Below are 21,625 nucleotides of genomic sequence, written 5' to 3'. Positions count from 1 at the left end.
CTGATTATTTGCAGTTATGCTCTTAACACTTATGGTGCTGGTTTTGTATGTAGCTCCCATTACCTCTAGACTGGCTGAAATAGGATTTTCTTTAAGTTGTAACTTGTATATATAAATATGTAGCTGGAAGTTCTAAACATTATTAGGTTTATTTGAATTTCTACTATAAATATATATATATATTGGCATTGTTAGCGTTAAATCTGAAATCAAGATCAAACTTCGATTTAATAACAATTATCACAGAGAAAGATTGAACACGAGTTCTGGTATTCACATACATACCCTGGTAAGAAAACAAGTGATCTTTCCATTTAAATTTCTTTTACATCCCATTTAATTCTAAAGAAACACACAAAACAATAGTACAAACCAAACTTTAACATTTATGGTAGAGTACCGTGTGATGCAAACTGAAACATGAAAAGATACATAGTCCAACACTACACTCACTGGAATCATATCCTCAGTTTGCTTTCCTGATTTTCCTGCAGGAATATCTTTCATAACAACACAATCAGGAAAAATAATATGTTAATGTGTAATCTGAATCTTGATCATATATTTTATTCTCATTATCTGCAGACTCATAAAGGAGTTTGTAAACATTTGCTCCAGAAGTTTCTCCTCTTTGCAAAACACACAAAACAGAGAGAGCTTGAATGTCACCTGATGCCTAAGAAACAAGAGATGATAAAGGTTTTAAAAATGATGAATTTTTCCAGTGATACTGCTGTTACCATCTAGCAAAAACTACAAAGCCTACAAACATGACAGATGTTTGTGGGAGCTGTAAATACACGTTTGACACTGCCGAAAATCACCATAACAGCTGTGATGTAATATTACATCTGCCACACATTCCCATTTCCTGCAAGCACCATAACATTATGTCGGCCATATGCCAAGCTATAAAGAACTAAGACCACAGCATATACTATATACTGTCTGCCCTTCCTGTAGCCACCAGAAAGATGATCTCACTGAATACTTGGCGAGGAAAGCTCCCTGAAGGTGGGTTGGAAATGAGGCACCCAGTCACATGTGTACTGCACACCACTAACCATGGCAGAGAGCATGTGTAGTGGACACGTCTACACACAGTGGACTGCAAATAACTGTTATTGTCCTCTTGATGAACATGCACCTGATTCACTTCCTAGATGACAGTAAAAATGTTCAAATTTGGCGAGAAGTCTGAAATTATTATCCATCAAATAAACATCAAAAAATATCTGTTAGATGAAGCAGCATCAGTGTGTAGCACCGTGTATCATTATGTCGACATACAAAACTCCAAATCTTTCCCTTTGAAACTGTGACAGAGCATATCATAAAGATTACATCTTTCACACTACTGAAAATCCTTATATTGATGTGATAGGTACTGATTTCAGTCTACAAGATGACACCACTCAACCACACAATGCTCATGTTATGGAAGAATAATTATCATCAGCACCAAAGCAAATGCATATAATGACCAGCTCGATCTCCCACCATGCCTAGACTTCTCAAGAGTTGCACTGTTGCTTGCAGTCTTCCTCCCCAAACCAATACTCATGTAGAGAGTTGCATGCAAATGGCATTCACTTCATATTAACTCAGAAATGCCACTATTAACATAACATATTTCTGTTTGGGGTAACCACAGCCCATACTGAAGTTTGTCCGTAACTGTGTACTTGTGTTTTGTTTATGCCTTGCTATGTATTCTGCACTATGATTAAGTTTTGTATAAGAAGAAAGTTTTGTATAAGTTTTGTATAAGAAGAAAATCCCCCCCATGAACCATGGACCTTGCCGTTGGTGGGGAGGCTTGCGTGCCTCAGCGATACAGATAGCTGTACCGTAGGTACAACCACAACGGAGGGGTATCTGTTGAGAGGCCAGACAAACGCGTGTTTCCTGAAGAGGGGCAGCAGCCTTTTCAGTAGTCACAGAGGCAACAGTCTGGATGATTGACTGATCTGGCCTTGTAACAATACCCAAAACGGCCTTGCTGTGCTGGTACTGCGAACGACTGAAAGCAAGGGGAAACTACGGCCGTAATTTTTCCTGAGGGCATGCAGCTTTTACTGTATGATTAAATGATGATGGCGTCCTCTTGGGTAAAATATTCCGGAGGTAAAATAGTCCCCCATTCGGATCTCCGGGCGGGGACTACTCAAGAGGATGTCGTTATCAGGAGAAAGAAAACTGGCGTTCTACGGATCGGAGCGTGGAATGTCAGATCCCTTAATCGGGCAGGTACGTTAGAAAATTTGAAAAGGGAAATGGATAGGTTAAAGTTAGATATAGGGGGAATTAGTGAAGTTCGGTGGCAGGAGGAACAAGACTTCTGGTCAGGTGACTACAGGGTTATCAACACAAAGTCAAATAGGGGTAATGCAGGAGTAGGTTTAATAATGAATAGGAAAATAGGAATGCGGGTAAGCTACTACAAACAGCATAGTGAACGCATTATTGTGGCCAAGATAGATACGAAGCCTACACCTACTACAGTAGTACAAGTTTATATGCCAACTAGCTCTGCAGATGTCGAAGAAATTGAAGAAATGTATGATGAAATAAAAGAAATTATTCAGATAGTGAAGGGAGACGAAAATTTAATAGTCATGGGTGACTGGAATTCGAGTGTAGGAAAAGGGAGAGAAGGAAACGTAGTAGGTGAATATGGATTGGGGCTAAGAAATGAAAGAGGAAGCCGCCTGGTAGAATTTGGCACAGAGCACAACCTAATCATAGCTAACACTTGGTTTAAGAATCATGATAGAAGGTTGTATACATGGAAGAACCCTGGAGATACTAAAAGGTATCAGATAGATTATATAATGGTAAGACAGAGATTTAGGAACCAGGTTTTAAATTGTAAGACATTTCCAGGGGCAGATGTGGACTCTGACCACAATCTATTGGTTATGACCTGTAGATTAAAACTGAAGAAAGTGCAAAACGGTGGGAATTTAAGGAGATGGGACCTGGATAAACTGAAAGAACCAGAGGTTGTACAGAGTTTCAGGGAGAGCATAAGGGAACAATTGACAGGAATGGGGGAAAGAAATACAGTAGAAGAGGAATGGGTAGCTTTGAGGGATGAAGTAGTGAAGGCAGCAGAGGATCAAATAGGTAAAAAGACGAGGGCTAGTAGAAATCCTTGGGTAACAGAAGAAATATTGAATTTAATTGATGAAAGGAGAAAATATAAAAATGCAGTAAATGAAGCAGGCAAAAAGGAATACAATCGTCTCAAAAATGAGATTGACAGGAAGTGCAAAATGGCTAAGCAGGGATGGCTAGAGGACAAATGTAAGGATGTAGAGGCTTTTCTCACTAGGGGTAAGATAGATACTGCCTACAGGAAAATTAAAGAGACCTTTGGAGATAAGAGAACCACTTGTATGAGCATCAAGAGCTCAGATGGAAACCCAGTTCTAAGCAAAGAAGGGAAAGCAGAAAGGTGGAAGGAGTATATAGAGGGTCTATACAAGGGCGATGTACTTGAGGACAATATTATGGAAATGGAAGAGGATGTAGATGAAGATGAAATGGGAGATACGGTACTGCGTGAAGAGTTTGACAGAGCACTGAAAGACCTGAGTCGAAACAAGGCCCCCGGAGTAGACAACATTCCATTGGAACTACTGACGGCCTTGGGAGAGCCAGTCCTGACAAAACTCTACCATCTGGTGAGCAAGATGTATGAAACAGGTGAAATACCCTCAGACTTCAAGAAGAATATAATAATTCCAATCCCAAAGAAAGCGGGTGTTGACAGATGTGAAAATTACCGGACAATGAGTTTAATAAGCCACAGCTGCAAAATACTAACACGAATTCTTTACAGACGAATGGAAAAACTGATAGAAGCCGGCCTCAGGGAAGATCAGTTTCGATTCCGTAGAAATACTGGAACACGTGAGGCAATACTGACCTTACGACTTATCTTAGAAGAAAGATTAAGGAAAGGCAAACCTACGTTTCTAGCATTTGTAGACTTAGAGAAAGCTTTTGACAGTGTTGACTGGTATACTCTCTTTCAAATTCTAAAGGTGGTATGGGTAAAATACAGGGAGCGAAAGACTATTTACAATTTGTACAGAAACCAGATGGCAGTTATAAGAGTCGAGGGGCATGAAAGGGAAGCAGTGGTTGGGAAGGGAGTGAGACAGGGTTGTAGCCTCTCCCCGATGTTATTCAATCTGTATATTGAGCAAGCAGTAAAGGAAACAAAAGAAAAATTCGGAGTAGGTATTAAAATCCATGGAGAAGAAATAAAAACTGAGGTTCGCCGATGACATTGTAATTCTGTCAGAGACAGCAAAGGACTTGGAAGAGCAGTTGAACGGAATGGATGGTGTCTTGAAGGGAGGATATAAGATGAACATCAACAAAAGCAAAACGAGGATAATGGAATGTAGTCGAATTAAGTCGGGTGATGTTGAGGGTATTAGATTAGGAAATGAGACACTTAAACTAGTAAAGGAGTTTTGCTATTTGGGGAGCAAAATAACTGATGATGGACGAAGTAGAGAGGATATAAAATGTAGACTGGCAATGGCAAGGAAAGCGTTTCTGAAGAAGAGAAATTTGTTAACATCGAGTATAGATTTAAGTGTCAGGAAGTCATTTCTGAAAGTATTTGTATGGAGTGTAGCCATGTATGGAAGTGAAACATGGACAGTAAATAGTTTGGACAAGAAGAGAATAGAAGCTTTTGAAATGTGGTGCTACAGAAGAATGCTGAAGATTAGATGGGTAGATCACATAACTAATGAGGAAGTATTGAATAGGATTGGGGACAAGAGAAGTTTGTGGCACAACTTGACCAGAAGAAGGGATCGGTTGGTAGGACATGTTCTGAGGCATCAAGGGATCACCAATTTAGTATTGGAGGGCATCGTGGAGGGTAAAAATCGTAGAGGGAGACCAAGAGATGAATACACTAAGCAGATTCATAAGGATGTAGGTTGCAGTAGGTACTGGGAGATTAAGAAGCTTGCACAGGATAGAGTAGCATGGAGAGCTGCATCAAACCAGTCTCAGGACTGAAGACCACAACAACAACAAGAAGAACATTGGATTTACTTGAGCTTATAATGATAAACTCTATCTAGTCCTATCAATGATGGAAAATAAGAGACATAATTCATGTAGGCGCATATAACTTGAAGACTGCAGACTGTAGTGAATACGTATCCCAGTACAAAATTTAAGTACATTACATTTCCTACTAAAAAGGTCCTGTTCATTTTTCCCTGGGATTAATAATCTGTGAGAGACAGGGGATTAAAAGATTACAAATTATTTCAAATAGTGTTTTCATTCTATAAAATTAATGGTTATTGTTAAATGAAGTGAATTTAGAATGAATACTAAATATATGAACAGCATCTAAGTGCAGTAGAGCCATATTACGAGTTAAATTATGTTCTGCTGATGTGACATATACAAGAGGATAGCATGTGGGGGCATGGAGGATAAAAGTGTGAGGGAATGTAGATCAATGGAATGTGATTATGCCCTTCCCACCTTTGTGGTTCTAAAACTAAAGAGCAAGCAAGCTAATTCCCACTCTCTGTATCCCACTACACCACAAGAAGCATCTACTGGGAGTTTCAGTGTTATACCAACCCTTCTACAGAGCATCTTATAAATCAGTAGCAATGCAGAACATAGTCGCCCCCAGGGCTGTTTGCTAGGAAGGAAATTGGTTCTTAGTCATCCTGTATGGGAGTTGTAGCATTCTCCTCGGAAAGGCTATCATGAGCACTTTTTATTCTCAGTTTATGGACTGTACCTCCCCAACAGTCTCTCTCTCGTTCCCTCATATGAATAGACAAAACATCATCACTGTTCTCATGTTTATATAATGGAGTTATTTCCAGTTTATTAAGTAAATACGTATTTGCAGTTATTTGCAAGTTCTTAGGTAAATAAATTTGTATAAACAACAGCTGCAAAGTACTTAATTTGTAAGTGTGATGTTGTCAGTGACATATGTAATATTTGTGGGAAAGGGACTGAATCGATAAATGTGGCACCTTCATGGTGGCTGTCATTGACAGCATACTGTAAAGTTGAGTACACCAGTTTGTAGCCATTTGGAGGTGAATTAATAAATGGTAGGAAAATTACTGCACTTCTCTCACCATTAATTTTGTTAGTAATGGACTGCATAAACCGTTTCCATTCAGGAATTGTTAGCACTTGTACAGTGGGCAGCACTGAGTGAAGCCACTTAGCACACATCCACAGCACATTTTGCAAGGTGGGTATGAATATGTATGATGGAATGGGAATGATCATGGTCAAGTCTAGAACAAGAGAATGTTGCAGTGCATTGCTTCTCTTATGTTAAATGTCTTAAGTTGCATAACACCTAGCAGTTCAACAATTTTTCACCTAATCTACAAAAACACACAACAGTTTTCTAGTGCAAATTGTGCTGAAAACTATGGAATCCCCGTATTTTCCCCCTTTCTGTTCTTGACTAGCTTTACATGAAGGATTGTTTCTGAAACTTGCTTCAAAAGCTCATCTAAGGTGAACTGGCAGTCATCATTTCCCCTCTATGGAACTCAGTATCTCTCCTCTATTGATGCAAAAATATCTTCATCCTCAGTGCGTCCTCTTTATCTCATTCTAGACACTGAGCCTGTAAAGAACATTTTGTAGCTACCCTCATGATATGAGTTGCTACCCAAACTATCCAAGAATTTCACTGTAATGATCAAACCAGTAGCAGTATGATGATCCACTGCTAGATGTCCCGAGGTACATGTCTTAGCTACTGTGGCACAAAGTTGCGTCGTCTTTGGCGCATGCAGTTGTAAGTTGTTGTGGTGCATGTTTCAGTGCTTATGTGAATTGTGAAACAGGTAACAACAAGGAGCAATGGTTTTGGAATTCATTCTGATTCAAGTTGAAGAAAACTGTAGCTGAAACCCCACCATGCTGACAGAGGCATTTTTTGAGTGTGTACTGGGTCAAGCAAAAATATTTGAGTAGTTCAAGTACTTCAAGGAAGGCCGAGAATCTGTGCAAGATGACAAAAATTGTGGTTGACAGTCAATATGCACAACACCAGAAATTACCATCAAAGTGTGTGATGTGATTTACAAAGACCATAGGCAGACAATTCACTATGTTTGTAGCAGATTTGCTACAAGTCAACAAATTCTAAGCAACAAAATAAAGACAAGATGAATTGCAGCAAACTTTGTCCCTCGCCTTCTCGGCATCAACCAACAAAACCTCAGTATTCAGATGTGCATTGAGCTGCAACAAAGAGTTTGAGAGTGTCCAAAATTCTTATCCAGAGTCATAACAGGTGACGAATCTTGGATCTACAGTTGTGACTCTGAAACAAAACAGCAACCATCATAAAGGAAAATGACATGATCTCCAAGGCTGTAAAAACCTCAACAAGTTCACAGCAACATGAAGTCAATGCTGACCTTATTTTTGACATTTGGCCAATAGTGCTTAAGGAGTTTGTTCCACCTGGTCAGACTGTCAATGGGCAGTTTTACAGTGAGGTTTTGAGGTGACTGAGAGAAAATGTTTGGTGCATGTGATGAGAGTTGTGGAAAAAGAAAGATTGGTTGGTGCACCATGACAACGCACCTGCATACACCTTGCTCACTGTGAAGGAATTCCTGACCAAATGCAACATGGCAATGGTGCCCCACCCTTCCTTCTTGCCAGCCCCGTATGACTTCTACCTGTTTCTGATGATGAAAATCGCACTGAAAGGGCGACATTTTGGCTCAGTTGAAGATATCCAAGAGCAATTGCAATGGCTCCTGCAGACTTCCAGAAGTGCTTCCAAAAATGAGAACACCACTGGAATCGTTGCATACACACCAAAGGTGACTACTTTGAAGGTGATAGAGGACATTTGGAGGTAAGTACAGTTTTCTGATAAAATTCTCGGATATTTTGGGTAGCAGTTCATACTTTGCATCTACAGTGCGTAGATCCCCACAAAGCATATATTTCTTTGGATAGTGTCTCCCAGTTAAACTTTCCTCTCCTGTGCAAGAACTGTATTTATATTGTCCTAACTGAAGGATTGAGCAGTGCAAGCTTTTTGTTGCAACTGTTGAGATTTGCCTTCTGTTTACCAACAAATTCATCCTCAACAGCTTTAATACAAAACAGACAGTTTTAAAACCGCATTTCACTTCAGCTGAATGTAAAAATGGGGCTCCATGTACATTTCAGACTGTGTCTCTGAAAGAGCTTCTCTCAGAAATTTTTTCATTAAGTCAGCTCTGGTGAACTCTTTCCTGCAAAATGCATGAAAAAAATGTTCATAGTCCCTGAAAACTTCAGCATTCCCGTCTTTTCTCAAATTACTTGGATTTATCAATCCAGTCCCTGTTCCATTAACATTAAATAGGTCACTGTTGACATCACACTTTCAAATTAAACACTTCTCAGCCACTGTTTATAGGAACTCATTCAATAACAGCACATAAGTACTCACTCAATAAACATACAGAATGACTAAGAATCAGTTTCCCCACTACAAGTATAGAACAGAGTGCACAGATTTGCATACATTCTGTCCCATACTTATTTCTTGAATTAGTATTATTAGTAACTCATATCCATATTCCATTGACACATTTTGTTGAAACTACACAACTTTAGGTGTGCCTGCACACTGCATAGCCACTGATTTGTAAGACGTGCAATGGAGCTGTTGGTATAACATGTTTCTTGTGACATATGGGGTAGAGAGAGTGGGAAGCACCCTGCTCTGTCATGAGTTTATAGTCCCACAAAGTAGGAAAGTGCATGACCACATTCCACTGACCTTCACTATTCACTATCCCCCCCCCCCTCCTCCTCCCTTCAACCCATTACACCACATGAACACAATTTATCCCTTAATACAGCTCTACTGCACTTAAATGTGGTACACAACTTTAGTATCTGTTCTTAACCCACTTCATTCAATAGCAAAAATTTATTTTATATATTAAAACACTGTTTTTAATAATTTCAATATTATAAAAATGACAGTTGCTACTCACCACATGGTGGAGATGCTGAGCTGCAGATAGGAATAACAAAAGACTGTCAGCAAGTAAGCTTTCGGCCAAAAGGCCTTTGTTGGACTTATACAAAACACACTTGTGACTTTTCTATCCCCGACATTCTACAAATTATTAGTCATTAAAAATGATTAGGACCTTTTTGTACTAAGTTTAATGTAGTTTAATTTTGTGCTGTTATATGTGTTTGCTATGGTCCATGGTTTACAAGTTATTCAAGAAAAACATTAAAAAAGTTACCTCCAAATTAGCCCCCCACTTCCTGACCAACAAAGGTCTTGATTTTTACTATGTTTCTATAGTACTCCCTCCTGAGACTGTACGAAAGTTTGTGAGTACATGAATTATTTCCCCTATTTCAAGTTTTTGAGCAATGCATCTTCACAGATTGGGATAACCAACTTACTTGGGAACAACTGACTGTCGTCATGCTGCCAGAGTCTCTGGTCTCTGGTATGCTGTGGCACCCTCTCAAACATTAACTGCTCCAGAAATTTCTCAATAGACTCTCAATTTTGACAACCCATGTCCATGTAACCAAAGAGATTTTAGTCACTGCCTCAGTAAAAGCTATTGCTGTACATTGTGATATTTATGGTCTCTCTGATGATTTAATCAAGCAGCAAATGAAAATACTATTCTGGGCTGAATAGTACACAGAACTACATCTTTTCCTGATTTTGACATAAAAACTGAAGCACGGTCCTAAAAGAATGGCTACTGAGGGTGAGGTACAAGGTTAATGCTCTCCAAGAAAGGGAGTTGTATGGATGCTCAGCAATTTAAAGATGACACATCTACAGTGCTCCTTCCTTCCTTCAGGACTACCAACTGCAAAATAGGTAGGGTCATGAGCACACAATGCCTAAGATCTATTTTCTGTGTGCTTAAGAAGTCAAAAGACATGCTAGGCATGATTCAGGACATTTTTGATCTATGGATCCTTGGATTTTTCAGTATTCCATATCCATGTGGAAGTAGTTGTGCCGGTTAGTCTACTGTACAGTTTCTGAACTTTGGGAAAATCAACAGTTGCTAAGCACAGCCTCACAAACAACAATAAAATTATGTTTGGTTAAATAAAATCTTGTTCTATAAATCAACCTACTGGAACTTTGCATTGTAATCAGAATAATGCAGGCACTGCAATATCATATTTATCTGTCGCTACCGGGCAAGTTACTTTCAAGTACAATGTCTGACCTGTTTGGGAACACACATAACGATGTACGAGTACACATCACAGACGCATGTTTGATAACAAATGGAAGTTTGGGTCTGGCCATAAGTCGTGCATGGATAGCCGAATGGTAAGGTGACTGCAGGCGATAAGTGGGAAATCCAGGTCTGGCACAAATTTTCATTGTAATCATTTCATTCTACAGCTAATGATTGTCTTCTTTCAAAATTGCAAAATCATTTGATGTATACTGAGACAGTTGTCACCAAAGAAGCCACAGAAATCAGAATGTGCAACAACAAATTCAACCAGGACAGCAATCTTAATGGTGCATAATATCTTAGTAGTGCATGGATGAGGGCTATCAATACTGAGAGACTGCAAAGAATTTCATATTCCAGCAGGCACCACCTGCATGGTAGACAAAACATGATCCCCCTTACAGCCATGATGCCAGTCAGTTGTTCCTGATGAAGATGAGGAGGATTGTCATCAAAATTTTGAGTATTCATTATGTTTTAATGCTACAATAATATTGACAATTTTGTTCTCATATTGGTTAAGTTTTGTTACATCCAACATAAAAATTTTTAAGCTGTCATAATTGTTTTAAATTTTCGTAGATTTATAGAAACTATAGGAATACCCACATATTGAGAAATATAAGCTGCTACTGTGAATTCATCAATAAAACAATTCGATACTATGATCATCATCTTTGCTAAATGATCCTACAATATGTCATAATTTTTATTCCAAGAAATGTTTCACCTAATGCACAATGTGTAATAACTACTCCATACACTGTCCTGTCCTTCTACTTCACATTCACATACATTTGTGTGTGCATTTCTCAGAATACGATAATTTCAGTTCAGAAGAGCTATCTCTGCTACAAGATGTCTATCTCTTATAAATACAATTGGCAAGTTTATTTAGAACAAACATGTGAATGAGTAGTGTTCTATAGGTAATTTGATGTGGCTAGTACCATGACTGCCATTAGATGTCGTAAATGGTTTTCATTTCAAAAATATGCTGCAACTATAGTTATGCGATTTTCCACATCATAGTCTTAACTTCATTTGAATCTGGAGAGTTGATTATCTTTTGTAACATCAAATGGGTGTCTTAACTCTTTAGTTTCCTGAGTTTTCTGCACACTTCATCTCCCACTAGTTGTCAGCAACAATACAATACTTGGCCTTTTGTTTTTATGCTCACTTACTCTGCACCTTATTTGATATGTTCCATGCCTTCCATCGAATATCTGAAGGTGAAAATCATGTAATCAAAATCATAATTATCATAACTGTTCCCATCTCTTCATCATTCTCACATTCATTTGAAATGCTGGTAACAGAACTAAATGAAAAGTTCATATTTCTGTCTTGATTTCAAACTTAGCACATGTTAATTTATAATAGTATCCGCTCCTTCCCAGTCCTTCAAAGTATTTCTACACTTCTAGAAAGGAAGTACACAAAACATAGATATACACATTTTTTTGTAATGGAGAGCTTCTTCTAAGTTCATAAAAAATGGAAATCAGAATAACAAAGATGAAAAAAAATGAAAATTAAACAATTCCAAAAGGTCAAAAAGTTAATGAGTAATTCTCTTCTACCGCCGATAATGTTAATACAAGTGCCAGATAAAAATGAACTATTCAAACTATCATGGTGTATTAAATTTGAATCTAGCATTCCAAAATATTTTGTCCTCATATACATGTATATAAGTCTGGCAAAAATGAATTATTAACATCAGAATGTATACCTCTGGTCTCTTCTTCCTTACTGTGGTCAGCGTATTTTGAAAAGACATTTGTGTACAGATCAGCCTGGTCTATGACAACAGATGCCTTTGGTACTGCAGGAACAGTAGGTTTGGCTGAACTTACACTCAGACCAGTTGATGCCGGGGTTCCCATCTGGTTAACATAGTTTTTGTTACAAGACTTAGTGACATACAATTCCAAATTACATTAATATAGGCTAGAAAATTAAGTCATGTTCAAGAATATTATCACAAAAAAGCTGCACAGAAAAATGATAATAAAGCCTAAATCTTCTCTACTGTACTCTGTAAATCACTATAAAGTGAATGGTAGAGGATACTCTATATTACATCAGGTATTACGGTTTCTTTCTATTTCATATGCACGTGGACCACAAGAAAAATAACTGCTTATGTGCCTCAGGTGGAGGATTAGTTATTTTAATTTTACCTTCATAGTGTCACTGGGACCAAAAAAATTAAGGTGAAGAATTTTGTTTCTGTTCTGGAACTATTTCTTGGATTTTATGAGTAAATTTTTGGAATGTATTAGGAATCCTTATGCAACAGCCAGCCATTTGTTATTTTTTGTATCTCTATTATATTTTCCTTTGAGGCAACCAAACCTTTGAAACTTCTTGGCAGGTTAAAACTGTGTGAAGGACTAGGACCTAGTGTCCTCATGTGCAAGGCAACCAAACCTTTGAAACTTCTTGGCAGGTTAAAACTGTGTGAAGGACTAGGACCTAGTGTCCTCATGTGCAATGTTTTTACAGACTGAACCATGCAGGCATTGTACACAACTTGGTCTCGAATCTATATTTTTGCCAGTACCCCCTCCAGCATTCCAAACTTGACAGAAGCCATCATGCAAACCTTGGAAGAAAGGGTATGCAAAGAAACAGCTAAACTGTGGTATATGGGATTGTCTCCAGAATGATTCTTTTTAGTCTGCAGTGGACTCTGCACTATGAAACTTCATGGTAGATGAAAACTGTGTAGTGACAGGGACTCAAACCTGACACCTTGAGGATGGGTTGTGAATTATGCCTGTGTAGTTCAGTTGGTAAGAGATTCCTTGCATAAGGCAACATTTGAGGTTCAAGTCCGAGTCTGGCACACAGTTTTAATCTGCAAGGAGTTTCAAAACAATGCACACACTGCTGCAGACAGAAAGATACATGTTGGACAACTGTGACTGCTCATTCTGTACTTTACTGTATACTCTCAATGAGGTGTTGGTCCAACATGATACACATCTCACACACTTTAACAGTATAGGCCATACAAGAGTTTCATATGCAACCTCTGTGACAGATAAGCTTCAGAAGTTGAAATATGCTGCTCTTGTCAGAAAAGTTCCTACCAACATTCAAGGCAGACAGTAAAATTACTCTAGTGCTTTTATTGTATAAGGGCTTAAACTACTGGATTATGTACAGAGGCATTATCATTTTTCTTGTGCTCCATTTGTAGGTAGAACAGAGAAAGAAGTGACAAATAAATAAAAAGTACTCTCCACCACATAGTATACCAAGGTTTGTGGAGTTTAATGGGAGATTTCTTTTAATGATTATATATTTACCTGGCTCTGCATTTCGACTTCCAAAAAACTCCAGTAAACATCATTCAAGTGATCAAATAGCTCTGATATGACTACAAGATAAGCACGGTTTTGTTCTGTGGGTTTTAAAATATCTTGTAAAACCTGAGAGGAGAAATACATACAGTATGTTACAGCCTGATACTATCAGTGCACAAGAATAATAAATAAAATTAAAAAGTATCACTGGTACTTTTACATTTAATTAAAATGTGCATATAACTCAGAAAAAGAAAAAAAAATAGGTACATAAAACACACCTACTTGGATGATGACTGACTTGGAATCTTTGCGCTGCATGAGGAAATCCACAAGCAAACACCTGTCAGGTATTAGCTCTACCAGTGGCTCCAGATTCAGTTCAACATACCTAAAACAAACCCTGAGCTGTCAATGTAATTTCACAAAGTCTTAAAATTCTAATAGACTATATTAACAAGGGCTGATAAAGGTGTTTAGAAACATTTAGTGGAGGGGAATGGGGTGATATCGTAATTTTTCCAGTTCATCTCTAAGTGTTTACAATATGTGTTAAAGGTAGGAAACAAGAGAACATGTAAATGTCTGATACCCCTGTAATGGTAATAATGTGTAACTCAGCCAGAAAACTGCCAAACTACGAACTATAAGGTATTTTTTTTTTTTTTGTTTTTTTACTTAACCACTTAATTTGTAATACAAGCATAACTGGTTTCAACCTTTATTTGACAATGCATGAACCCTTATTCATCTAATGGCACCCATAGAATCTGTAAATGGCTTTTGAAGGCTGAAACTGGTTGTGATTGTAACCAAAAAAGTGACTGAGTAAAAAAAAAAGTAGTAATACCTTACAATAGGTCAATAACTGTCTCTGCAAATGGAATGTCGTTTCTTCTACAAATTGTATTCAGACAAAATTTCCTGAAATGTTAAAACTGTATGCTGGACCAGGACTCATTATAAAATTTTTGACTTTTGTACAGAGTGCTCATACCAGGTGAGGCATCTCACCACACATTATGGTGGCCAAGGCGCAGCACCTCTCTCTCTCTCTCTCTCTCTCTCTCTCTCTCTCTCTCGTCATCCTGCTTACCTTGTGTGTTCGCACCCCACTTAGCAATGACACAGTGGCAAGCGATATAGCTGCAGTCCACAGAGTGCTTCTGGCATGATTCTTCCACTCTACACAACAATTACAGTTAGTGAACTTTTGTACCCAGAACTCTTTTACAGCGAGCCAACTGTGTCTCTTCCCTTTCCTCTTTTCCCAACAATGTTTCGTTTTTGGAAATTATTATTTCTTTGACATACCATCCACACATCAAGTTATCATGTGTACTAACAACTTTGCAGAGCAGGTGCTATTCTGACCACAGTCCTCAGTATAAAATACTAGGAATGAATGCTATGTGCATATTATTTTGTACTGCTGGTGATGAGTGTATCTAATGGCAAGCTTAATCCAAATAGCCACCACATTTGATGAGAGCTGACAAGTGATTTTGTTTCTGGATAGATGAGGCATGGTAGCAGCATAATTTTACAATCAACTAAGAGAGGTTTACAAATATGAGCCAGTGAGCAATTTTAAATTTTACATGTGATTGCAGCTTTCTCGGCATATTCTAATGATAAGATCTTCTCAGGTGATCAGCTGAGGGGACGTCATCTTCTCACAATGTTTCAATGAGTTTTGTACCCATCATCTTCAGGCAAAGATGGGTATGAAACTCACTGAAATGTTGCAACAAGATGATGCTACCACTCAGCTTATCACCTAAGAAAATTTTATCAAGATTTTATGTTCACTTCACACTGTGAGGATTTTCAAAGGAAAGGACAAATTGAGCACACACTTAAGTGATGGAGGAATTGGTGGAATGTACTGATGTAGTGATTAGATTACATTGAAAACATTTCACAATGGTGACACATGCAATTCATGAAAACATGGTTTTTAGACTGGATTTTATCACAAAATGTGAGCTATTTCATCAGTCCTCAACATAAAAATGAAACAGTTAAAAAATGTGTTTAATTTCACTTACCATAGACACCCTATTTTGGCATCAATTACAATATTTGGCTGAAACAAAATCCAGTTAGGAGAGTATGGACAAAGTTAAGAAAAATTTATAACAAGATTGGAACATTAAAATTGAACACATACCAAAATGTTTAATAACTACCTTTAGGTGGAAGCATTAATCTAAATTATAGGGTGGAATATAACAATATTTCATTTACAATCTATCCTAGATTTTCCAGGGTGGAATGTAATATGCATAGATGATAATATGTCACTATTCACAAAGTAGATATGGTATTAAAAAAGTTGCATGTAAAAAAGATAGCTTAGCTTTCACACTAGCTGATTCTGTGTCACCACAAATACATTTGCGTTACCACACATAGCCACTATTAATGTTTTCCTATCTTCTATACATTCCTGTTGATCATTACCTGTAATTGATGAATAATATTCACTATTATTTTCAAGTAGAAGTTTCTCAATACTGCACAAATAGAAAAATAAGGCGAACATTAAAAGCATATAAATATAAGCCACTGTTGTTTATTCAAGTCTTTACCACTCCACACACTCTAAGAGATTTTTCTGTTGCTGCTATTGTAAAATTTAAACAATGATAAAATTATGAAGATACAGAATGCCTGGGCAGAACTTCATGAGGTACAATTCCTAGTGCTGCTAACAGGAACATTTAAATGTTGAAAATAGTAACCCTAGCTTCCACCTTTTTGGAGGAAAAAGGGACTGGCTGGAGAAGGTTGAAAAACAGAGTTAGGCAAGTCACTCAGGTCCATCTGTTATGAGAATGAAGAGAAGCAAAGGTCAATTATGCAGTGTTTACACTTTGGGACACTTCTTTCCAAAAAATAAAAAAATAAAAAGTGCACATAACAATTTGCAAAAGAATCCCAATCCACTGAATCCCCCAAGTTTACAAGTATTACATGCTGGAAATATTATTAGAGAAAAACAAACTATCCTGGCAAGTCAAGTGTGAGTAAGAAACAAGGACATTAAATGTACAAAATAATTTCAGTATTCATACTAAGTGAAATCACAATAATGAGTTTTGTTTGTCAGGAACAACTGATTGTCATAATTGCTATGTTATGGCTTTGTGATAGGTCAACAACTGGTGAACCTACGTCACTGTGACAACATGTTGCCAGAGACTGTAGTATCTCTTGTACTAATAGCACTTATTGGAACATAAACAACTCAACTCAGTGAATTTCTCTGTAATCTCCAATGTCAAGGGCCCAACTCCATGCATCCTTAAAATTATGGCTCCTGTCCCAGCACAAGTTATAGCTGTACCTCCTGACCTATACGGCCTTTTTAATGAGAGATCCCAAAATGCCAACACATCAGGCAAGATTTTTATGTTATCAAACATAACTTTATGTTTATTCATGAAAGAACACTCAGCAATTGCTGATTTTTCTAAATTACGATCATTAATTACTTTTTTAAATAGGGGTCCATAGCTTCCATAATTTAAAAAAAAAAAAAAAAACATGTCACATAGCTTTTAGCTATTATTGTTTTATCATAAAATGTAAGCTTTCATGGCTGGTACTGTCATCATTTAAAACTTCAGGCTATTAGGCTGTGGTCGATGTATAAAACTTTCTCCTAAAGTTTCGTCTCTGACAGGAGACATCTTCAGAGATAGAATGGTGAACTGCAACCAAAACCTGATGGAGTGCCAAATATATAGGCAGTGTAGATGGCAGCACAATCTATCATGTGATGTTGGCTACGACATTACCACTGATAAGGCCAACATTCTCAATTAAAAGTAATTGACTGTCATTCTTACATTGCAAGGTTGACAATATTAGTAATACTATGCATGTTGTGACTGGAATACAGTTGATGGTCTAACATTCAGGACTATGAAAATTACAGCAGCAACATCAATTAATACACAGAAGAAGAAGTTCGCTAGTCTACAGAAGAAAATGTCAGTAGCTTCTATTGAGGATAATTCTTGAACTGTTATTAATCTGTCTGGCAAAAATTTGACTGAAGCTGAAATTTCTGTTCAACCAAAAGAAATAATTTTGCTATGACGCCTTTAAAAGTACCCACGGAAGATATTATAGCAAATATTGAGGCAGGGATCCATCAGCTTCCACAGCAATTGGCTGATGTAATTAGGGTGGAAACAGCTAGAAAGTTACGTACATGTAAGCCATCTAACAGTAATGTGTCACAAGCACAAAGGACAGCACTGAGGGATATCAATGCAGATAAAAACATTATCTTTCTTACCGCAGACAATGGTAATTCCACGGTCCTGACGAGGAGTGAGGACTATCATGGAAAGATTAATAATATTTTGGATTCCACTAATTATAAAAAAATTCAGAAGGGTCCAACTGCAAAGATTTTAAAAATCATTAATTGAATGGTGAAAGCTTCTTCACTCTCCTCTGACGATAACATGTTACTCTGCAAAACAAAGGTGTTCCTGCCTAGGCTCTATGGATTACCCAAAGTGCACAAGCCACAGATTCCTATGAAGCCTATTGTGAGGGCTGTTGGGTCTCCCATTCATGAATTAGCTAGACACCTAGCCTTACTACTGCGACTTTACGTTGTGGAACTGATAGTAATATTAAAGATTCATTTCATAGACAAATTAAAAGAAATGCATGTGGTAAAAAGGTGATAGCCTTGTTAGTTTTGATGCCGTTTTGTTATTTACCATGAATCCAGTAAACAAAGCTATCTCATGTACAGATGATACTTTTCCAGCAGATATTGTGGACTTATTCAGATACTGCCACACCACGGCCTATTTTCGAAACAATAATGATTTTTATGAATAGATTGATGGGTTGCTTATGGGCTTGTCCTCTTAATCTGGCTGTTGCCAATATGTTTATGGAGAACTTTGAACAACAGGCATTGCAGACAGCCATGTCGATGATACTTTCGTAGTATGGACACATGGTGCAGAGGAACTGGATGTCTTCCTGATACATCTCAACAGTAGCAATCCCAAAATACAATTTACTATGGAGACAGAAAAGAGGCCAGCTGAATTTCTTGGATGTGTTTGTTACCAAGTGAGGGGACCGGACATTGACCCATAGAGTATACAGAAAAGCCACACATAGTGACTGTTAACTGCATAAGGACCACATCAGTCAAAAAAGAGATATGATTAAAAACTTGGTAGTCCAGTGCATAAAATTTGTGAACCAACTTACTTAAAAGATGAGCCTGAACATCTACAGTCAACATTTAGGAGAATGGTTATTCAAACAAGGAGACAGATAGAGCATTTCACTCTAGAGAGAGAATCAAGACCGATGAGGAAAGATGGCTGTCCAAAGGGAAAGTTTTCCTACCATTCATCAGTATAATTACAAATCACATTGGGATAGTGTTGAGTAAGTACAGTGTGGAAACTACATTCAGACCCTCCAGGAAGACAAAGGAATGTTTCAGATCGACAAAAGACATACAATATCCTGTGGCTACACCAGGTGTATATAAAATTCTTTGTAGTTGTGGACTGGTTTATATTGATACCACAAAAAGGAATGCTAACTCGTCTTGCTGAACACAAGAGGAATTGCACCTGGGACATACAGATAAATCATCCATAGTGGAACATCTTTACTACAGGGAGGGGGGATCATGAAACAAAATTCACTGAGATGAGTGTCGTATTGAAAATATCGCATTATCATACACATATGTACAGAGAGGCTACTTAAATTTATAAACACCACAATAATTTTAATAGAAAAGATGAAGGTGTTAAATCAGATAAAATTTGGATGTCAACTTTGCAACGTAAGAATGACGATCAATCACTTTGAATTGAGAATGTTAGCATTTCCAGAGACAATCTCATAATCAATGTCACATGATAGACTGTGGTGCCCTCTACACTACCTATATATTCGGCACTCATTTGAGATCTGGTTGCAGTTCTCCATTTTACCTCTGAAGATGTCTCCCGCAGTCGGAGAGGAAATGTTAGAAGAAAGTGTTATACATTGACCATGGGCTAATGGCCTGGAAGTTTTAAATGAGTTTATTGTTTTATTTCACTACTGCAATTTCAGCATTTGTGCCATTTTGAAGCAAAAGATTTTTGACATACAGGTTGATGACAAATTGTATGTCAAAAATCTTAGGCTTGGAAATGGCACAAATGCCAAAACTGCAATAATAATATAAAACAGTAACAGCTGAAAGCAATATAACATAACTTATATTCCAATTAAAATTACTTCATGATTTGCAGATTTCATTGGTGGGGGGAGGGGGAGGGCAGTGCTGCCAGGCTACCAGAATGCTTCACAAGACACAGCAACTAACTACGAAACAGGCAACACAATGAGCATGTGACACTCAAAAATGAACTATGGTTGCCTGGCAGGTAGCTGGCAAATTTGCCGCTGGTGTTGTCTACAACATTTGGAACCTGCATGGCCTGACTGACCAACACAGTTGTATCTGCACTGACAAGAGATGATGTAAATTCAAAAGACATTGAGTAGAAGAGATCCTCAACCACGTGCAGATCTTTTTTATGATCTGACTACTACATAAAATGATCGTAAAATGGAAGGCCATCAACACAAGCAATGAGCTACTTTTTTGCATACTTATTGTTCACTTTTAATATAACATTTTTTGGGTAATATTTTAAGGATTAGCAAGATGACACAATTTTGTTTGCTGTCTGCACCTGAAGAATATGATTTCTACATGTTGTACAAAAACAGAGAGGTACTAACAAGGTAAAAAGTTTTGATCTTCTGGTAAGGTTAAATGGAGTAGCTCCTTCAGGATAAGTAAGATGTGGTAATGGACTTCTCTATGATTCTCTTATCCACTTGGCAACTCTTGTTGCTGAGGATTGCAAACAGCGGAAATGAACACTGCATTTCAGAGACATCACTACGAACTTAATTTCATTGTATTCACGAAATATTATTCACACAAAAATCAAACAACAGAAAATCCAGGATGTAATGTAACCATATTGGAGAAGGAAATCTTTGCAATCTGGATTGAAGGTGAGGACACCCTATCCACATTCTTCCAAAACTTCAACAACTTCTCCCCCATTTGCTTCACCTGGTACTACTCAACCCAACAAGCCACCTTCCTAGATGTTGACCTCCACCTCAGAGATTGCTACATCAGTACCACCATCCATATCAAACTTACTAACCCACTTCAACAGCTACCACCCATTCCATACCAAGAAGTCCCTTCCATGAAGCCTAGCCATCCATGGTTGTCACATCTGCAGTGACAAGCAGTCCCTCTCAAAATATACGGAGGGTCTCACTGAAGCCTTCACTGACCGTAATTATCCTCCCAACTTTGTACAAACACAAATCTCCCATGCCTTATCTTTCCAGACTCCCACCACCTCCCAAAGTCCCACAGTCTGGCCATAGAGGAGCATTCCCCTCATAACTCAGTATCATCCAGGACTGGAGCAACTAAATTACATTCTCTGCCAGGGCTTTGATTACCTCTCGTCATGCCCTGAAATGAGAAATGTCCTGCCCACTATCCTTCCCACCCCTCCTACAGAGGTACTCCGCCATCCACTGAATCTACACAATATACTCATCCATCATCCATCCTTACACAACACCTGCTCCCAATCCCTTACTCATGGCTCATACCCCTGTAATAGACCTAGATGCAAGACCTGTCTCCTACATCCTCCTACCACCACCTACTCCTGTCTGGTCACTAACATCACCTATCCCATCAAAGGCAGGGCTACCTGTGAAACCAGTCATGTGATTTACAAGCTAATCTGCAACCACTGTGCTGCATTCTATGTAGTGTAACGTTCCCTGGCAGCACTCACACTATTAATAAACTAAAATTTAATTGTACTATATACGCCGCTATGAAGCAATTCGTATATACTGTAATTGTTTAACAAAAAATATTATTTAATTTTGTATAAAGGACGTTGGTTATTA

At 37.9% G+C, this 21,625-nt stretch overlaps 1 protein-coding gene across 1 annotated transcript in view; it reads right to left on the bottom strand.

Moving 5' to 3' along the window:
• The window catches only part of LOC126253433 (regulator of MON1-CCZ1 complex-like), a 107,682-nt gene that overhangs the window by 39,914 nt on the left and 46,143 nt on the right, over positions 1–21,625 (bottom strand). Inside the window, exons 8-11 of the mRNA XM_049954774.1 lie at positions 15,661–15,725; positions 13,895–14,000; positions 13,613–13,735; positions 12,028–12,181 (exon numbers count right to left, since the gene is read on the bottom strand). Of these exons, the coding sequence (XP_049810731.1) occupies positions 12,028–12,181; positions 13,613–13,735; positions 13,895–14,000; positions 15,661–15,725 (448 nt within the window). The remainder of the gene's footprint in view (positions 1–12,027; positions 12,182–13,612; positions 13,736–13,894; positions 14,001–15,660; positions 15,726–21,625) is intronic.

The sequence above is a fragment of the Schistocerca nitens genome, chromosome 4 (genome assembly GCF_023898315.1).
Source record: "Schistocerca nitens isolate TAMUIC-IGC-003100 chromosome 4, iqSchNite1.1, whole genome shotgun sequence".
Classification (NCBI taxonomy): domain Eukaryota; kingdom Metazoa; phylum Arthropoda; class Insecta; order Orthoptera; family Acrididae; genus Schistocerca; species Schistocerca nitens.
The sequence above is the reverse complement of the archived record's forward strand: the minus strand, read 5'-3'. Positions and strand labels throughout refer to the sequence as shown.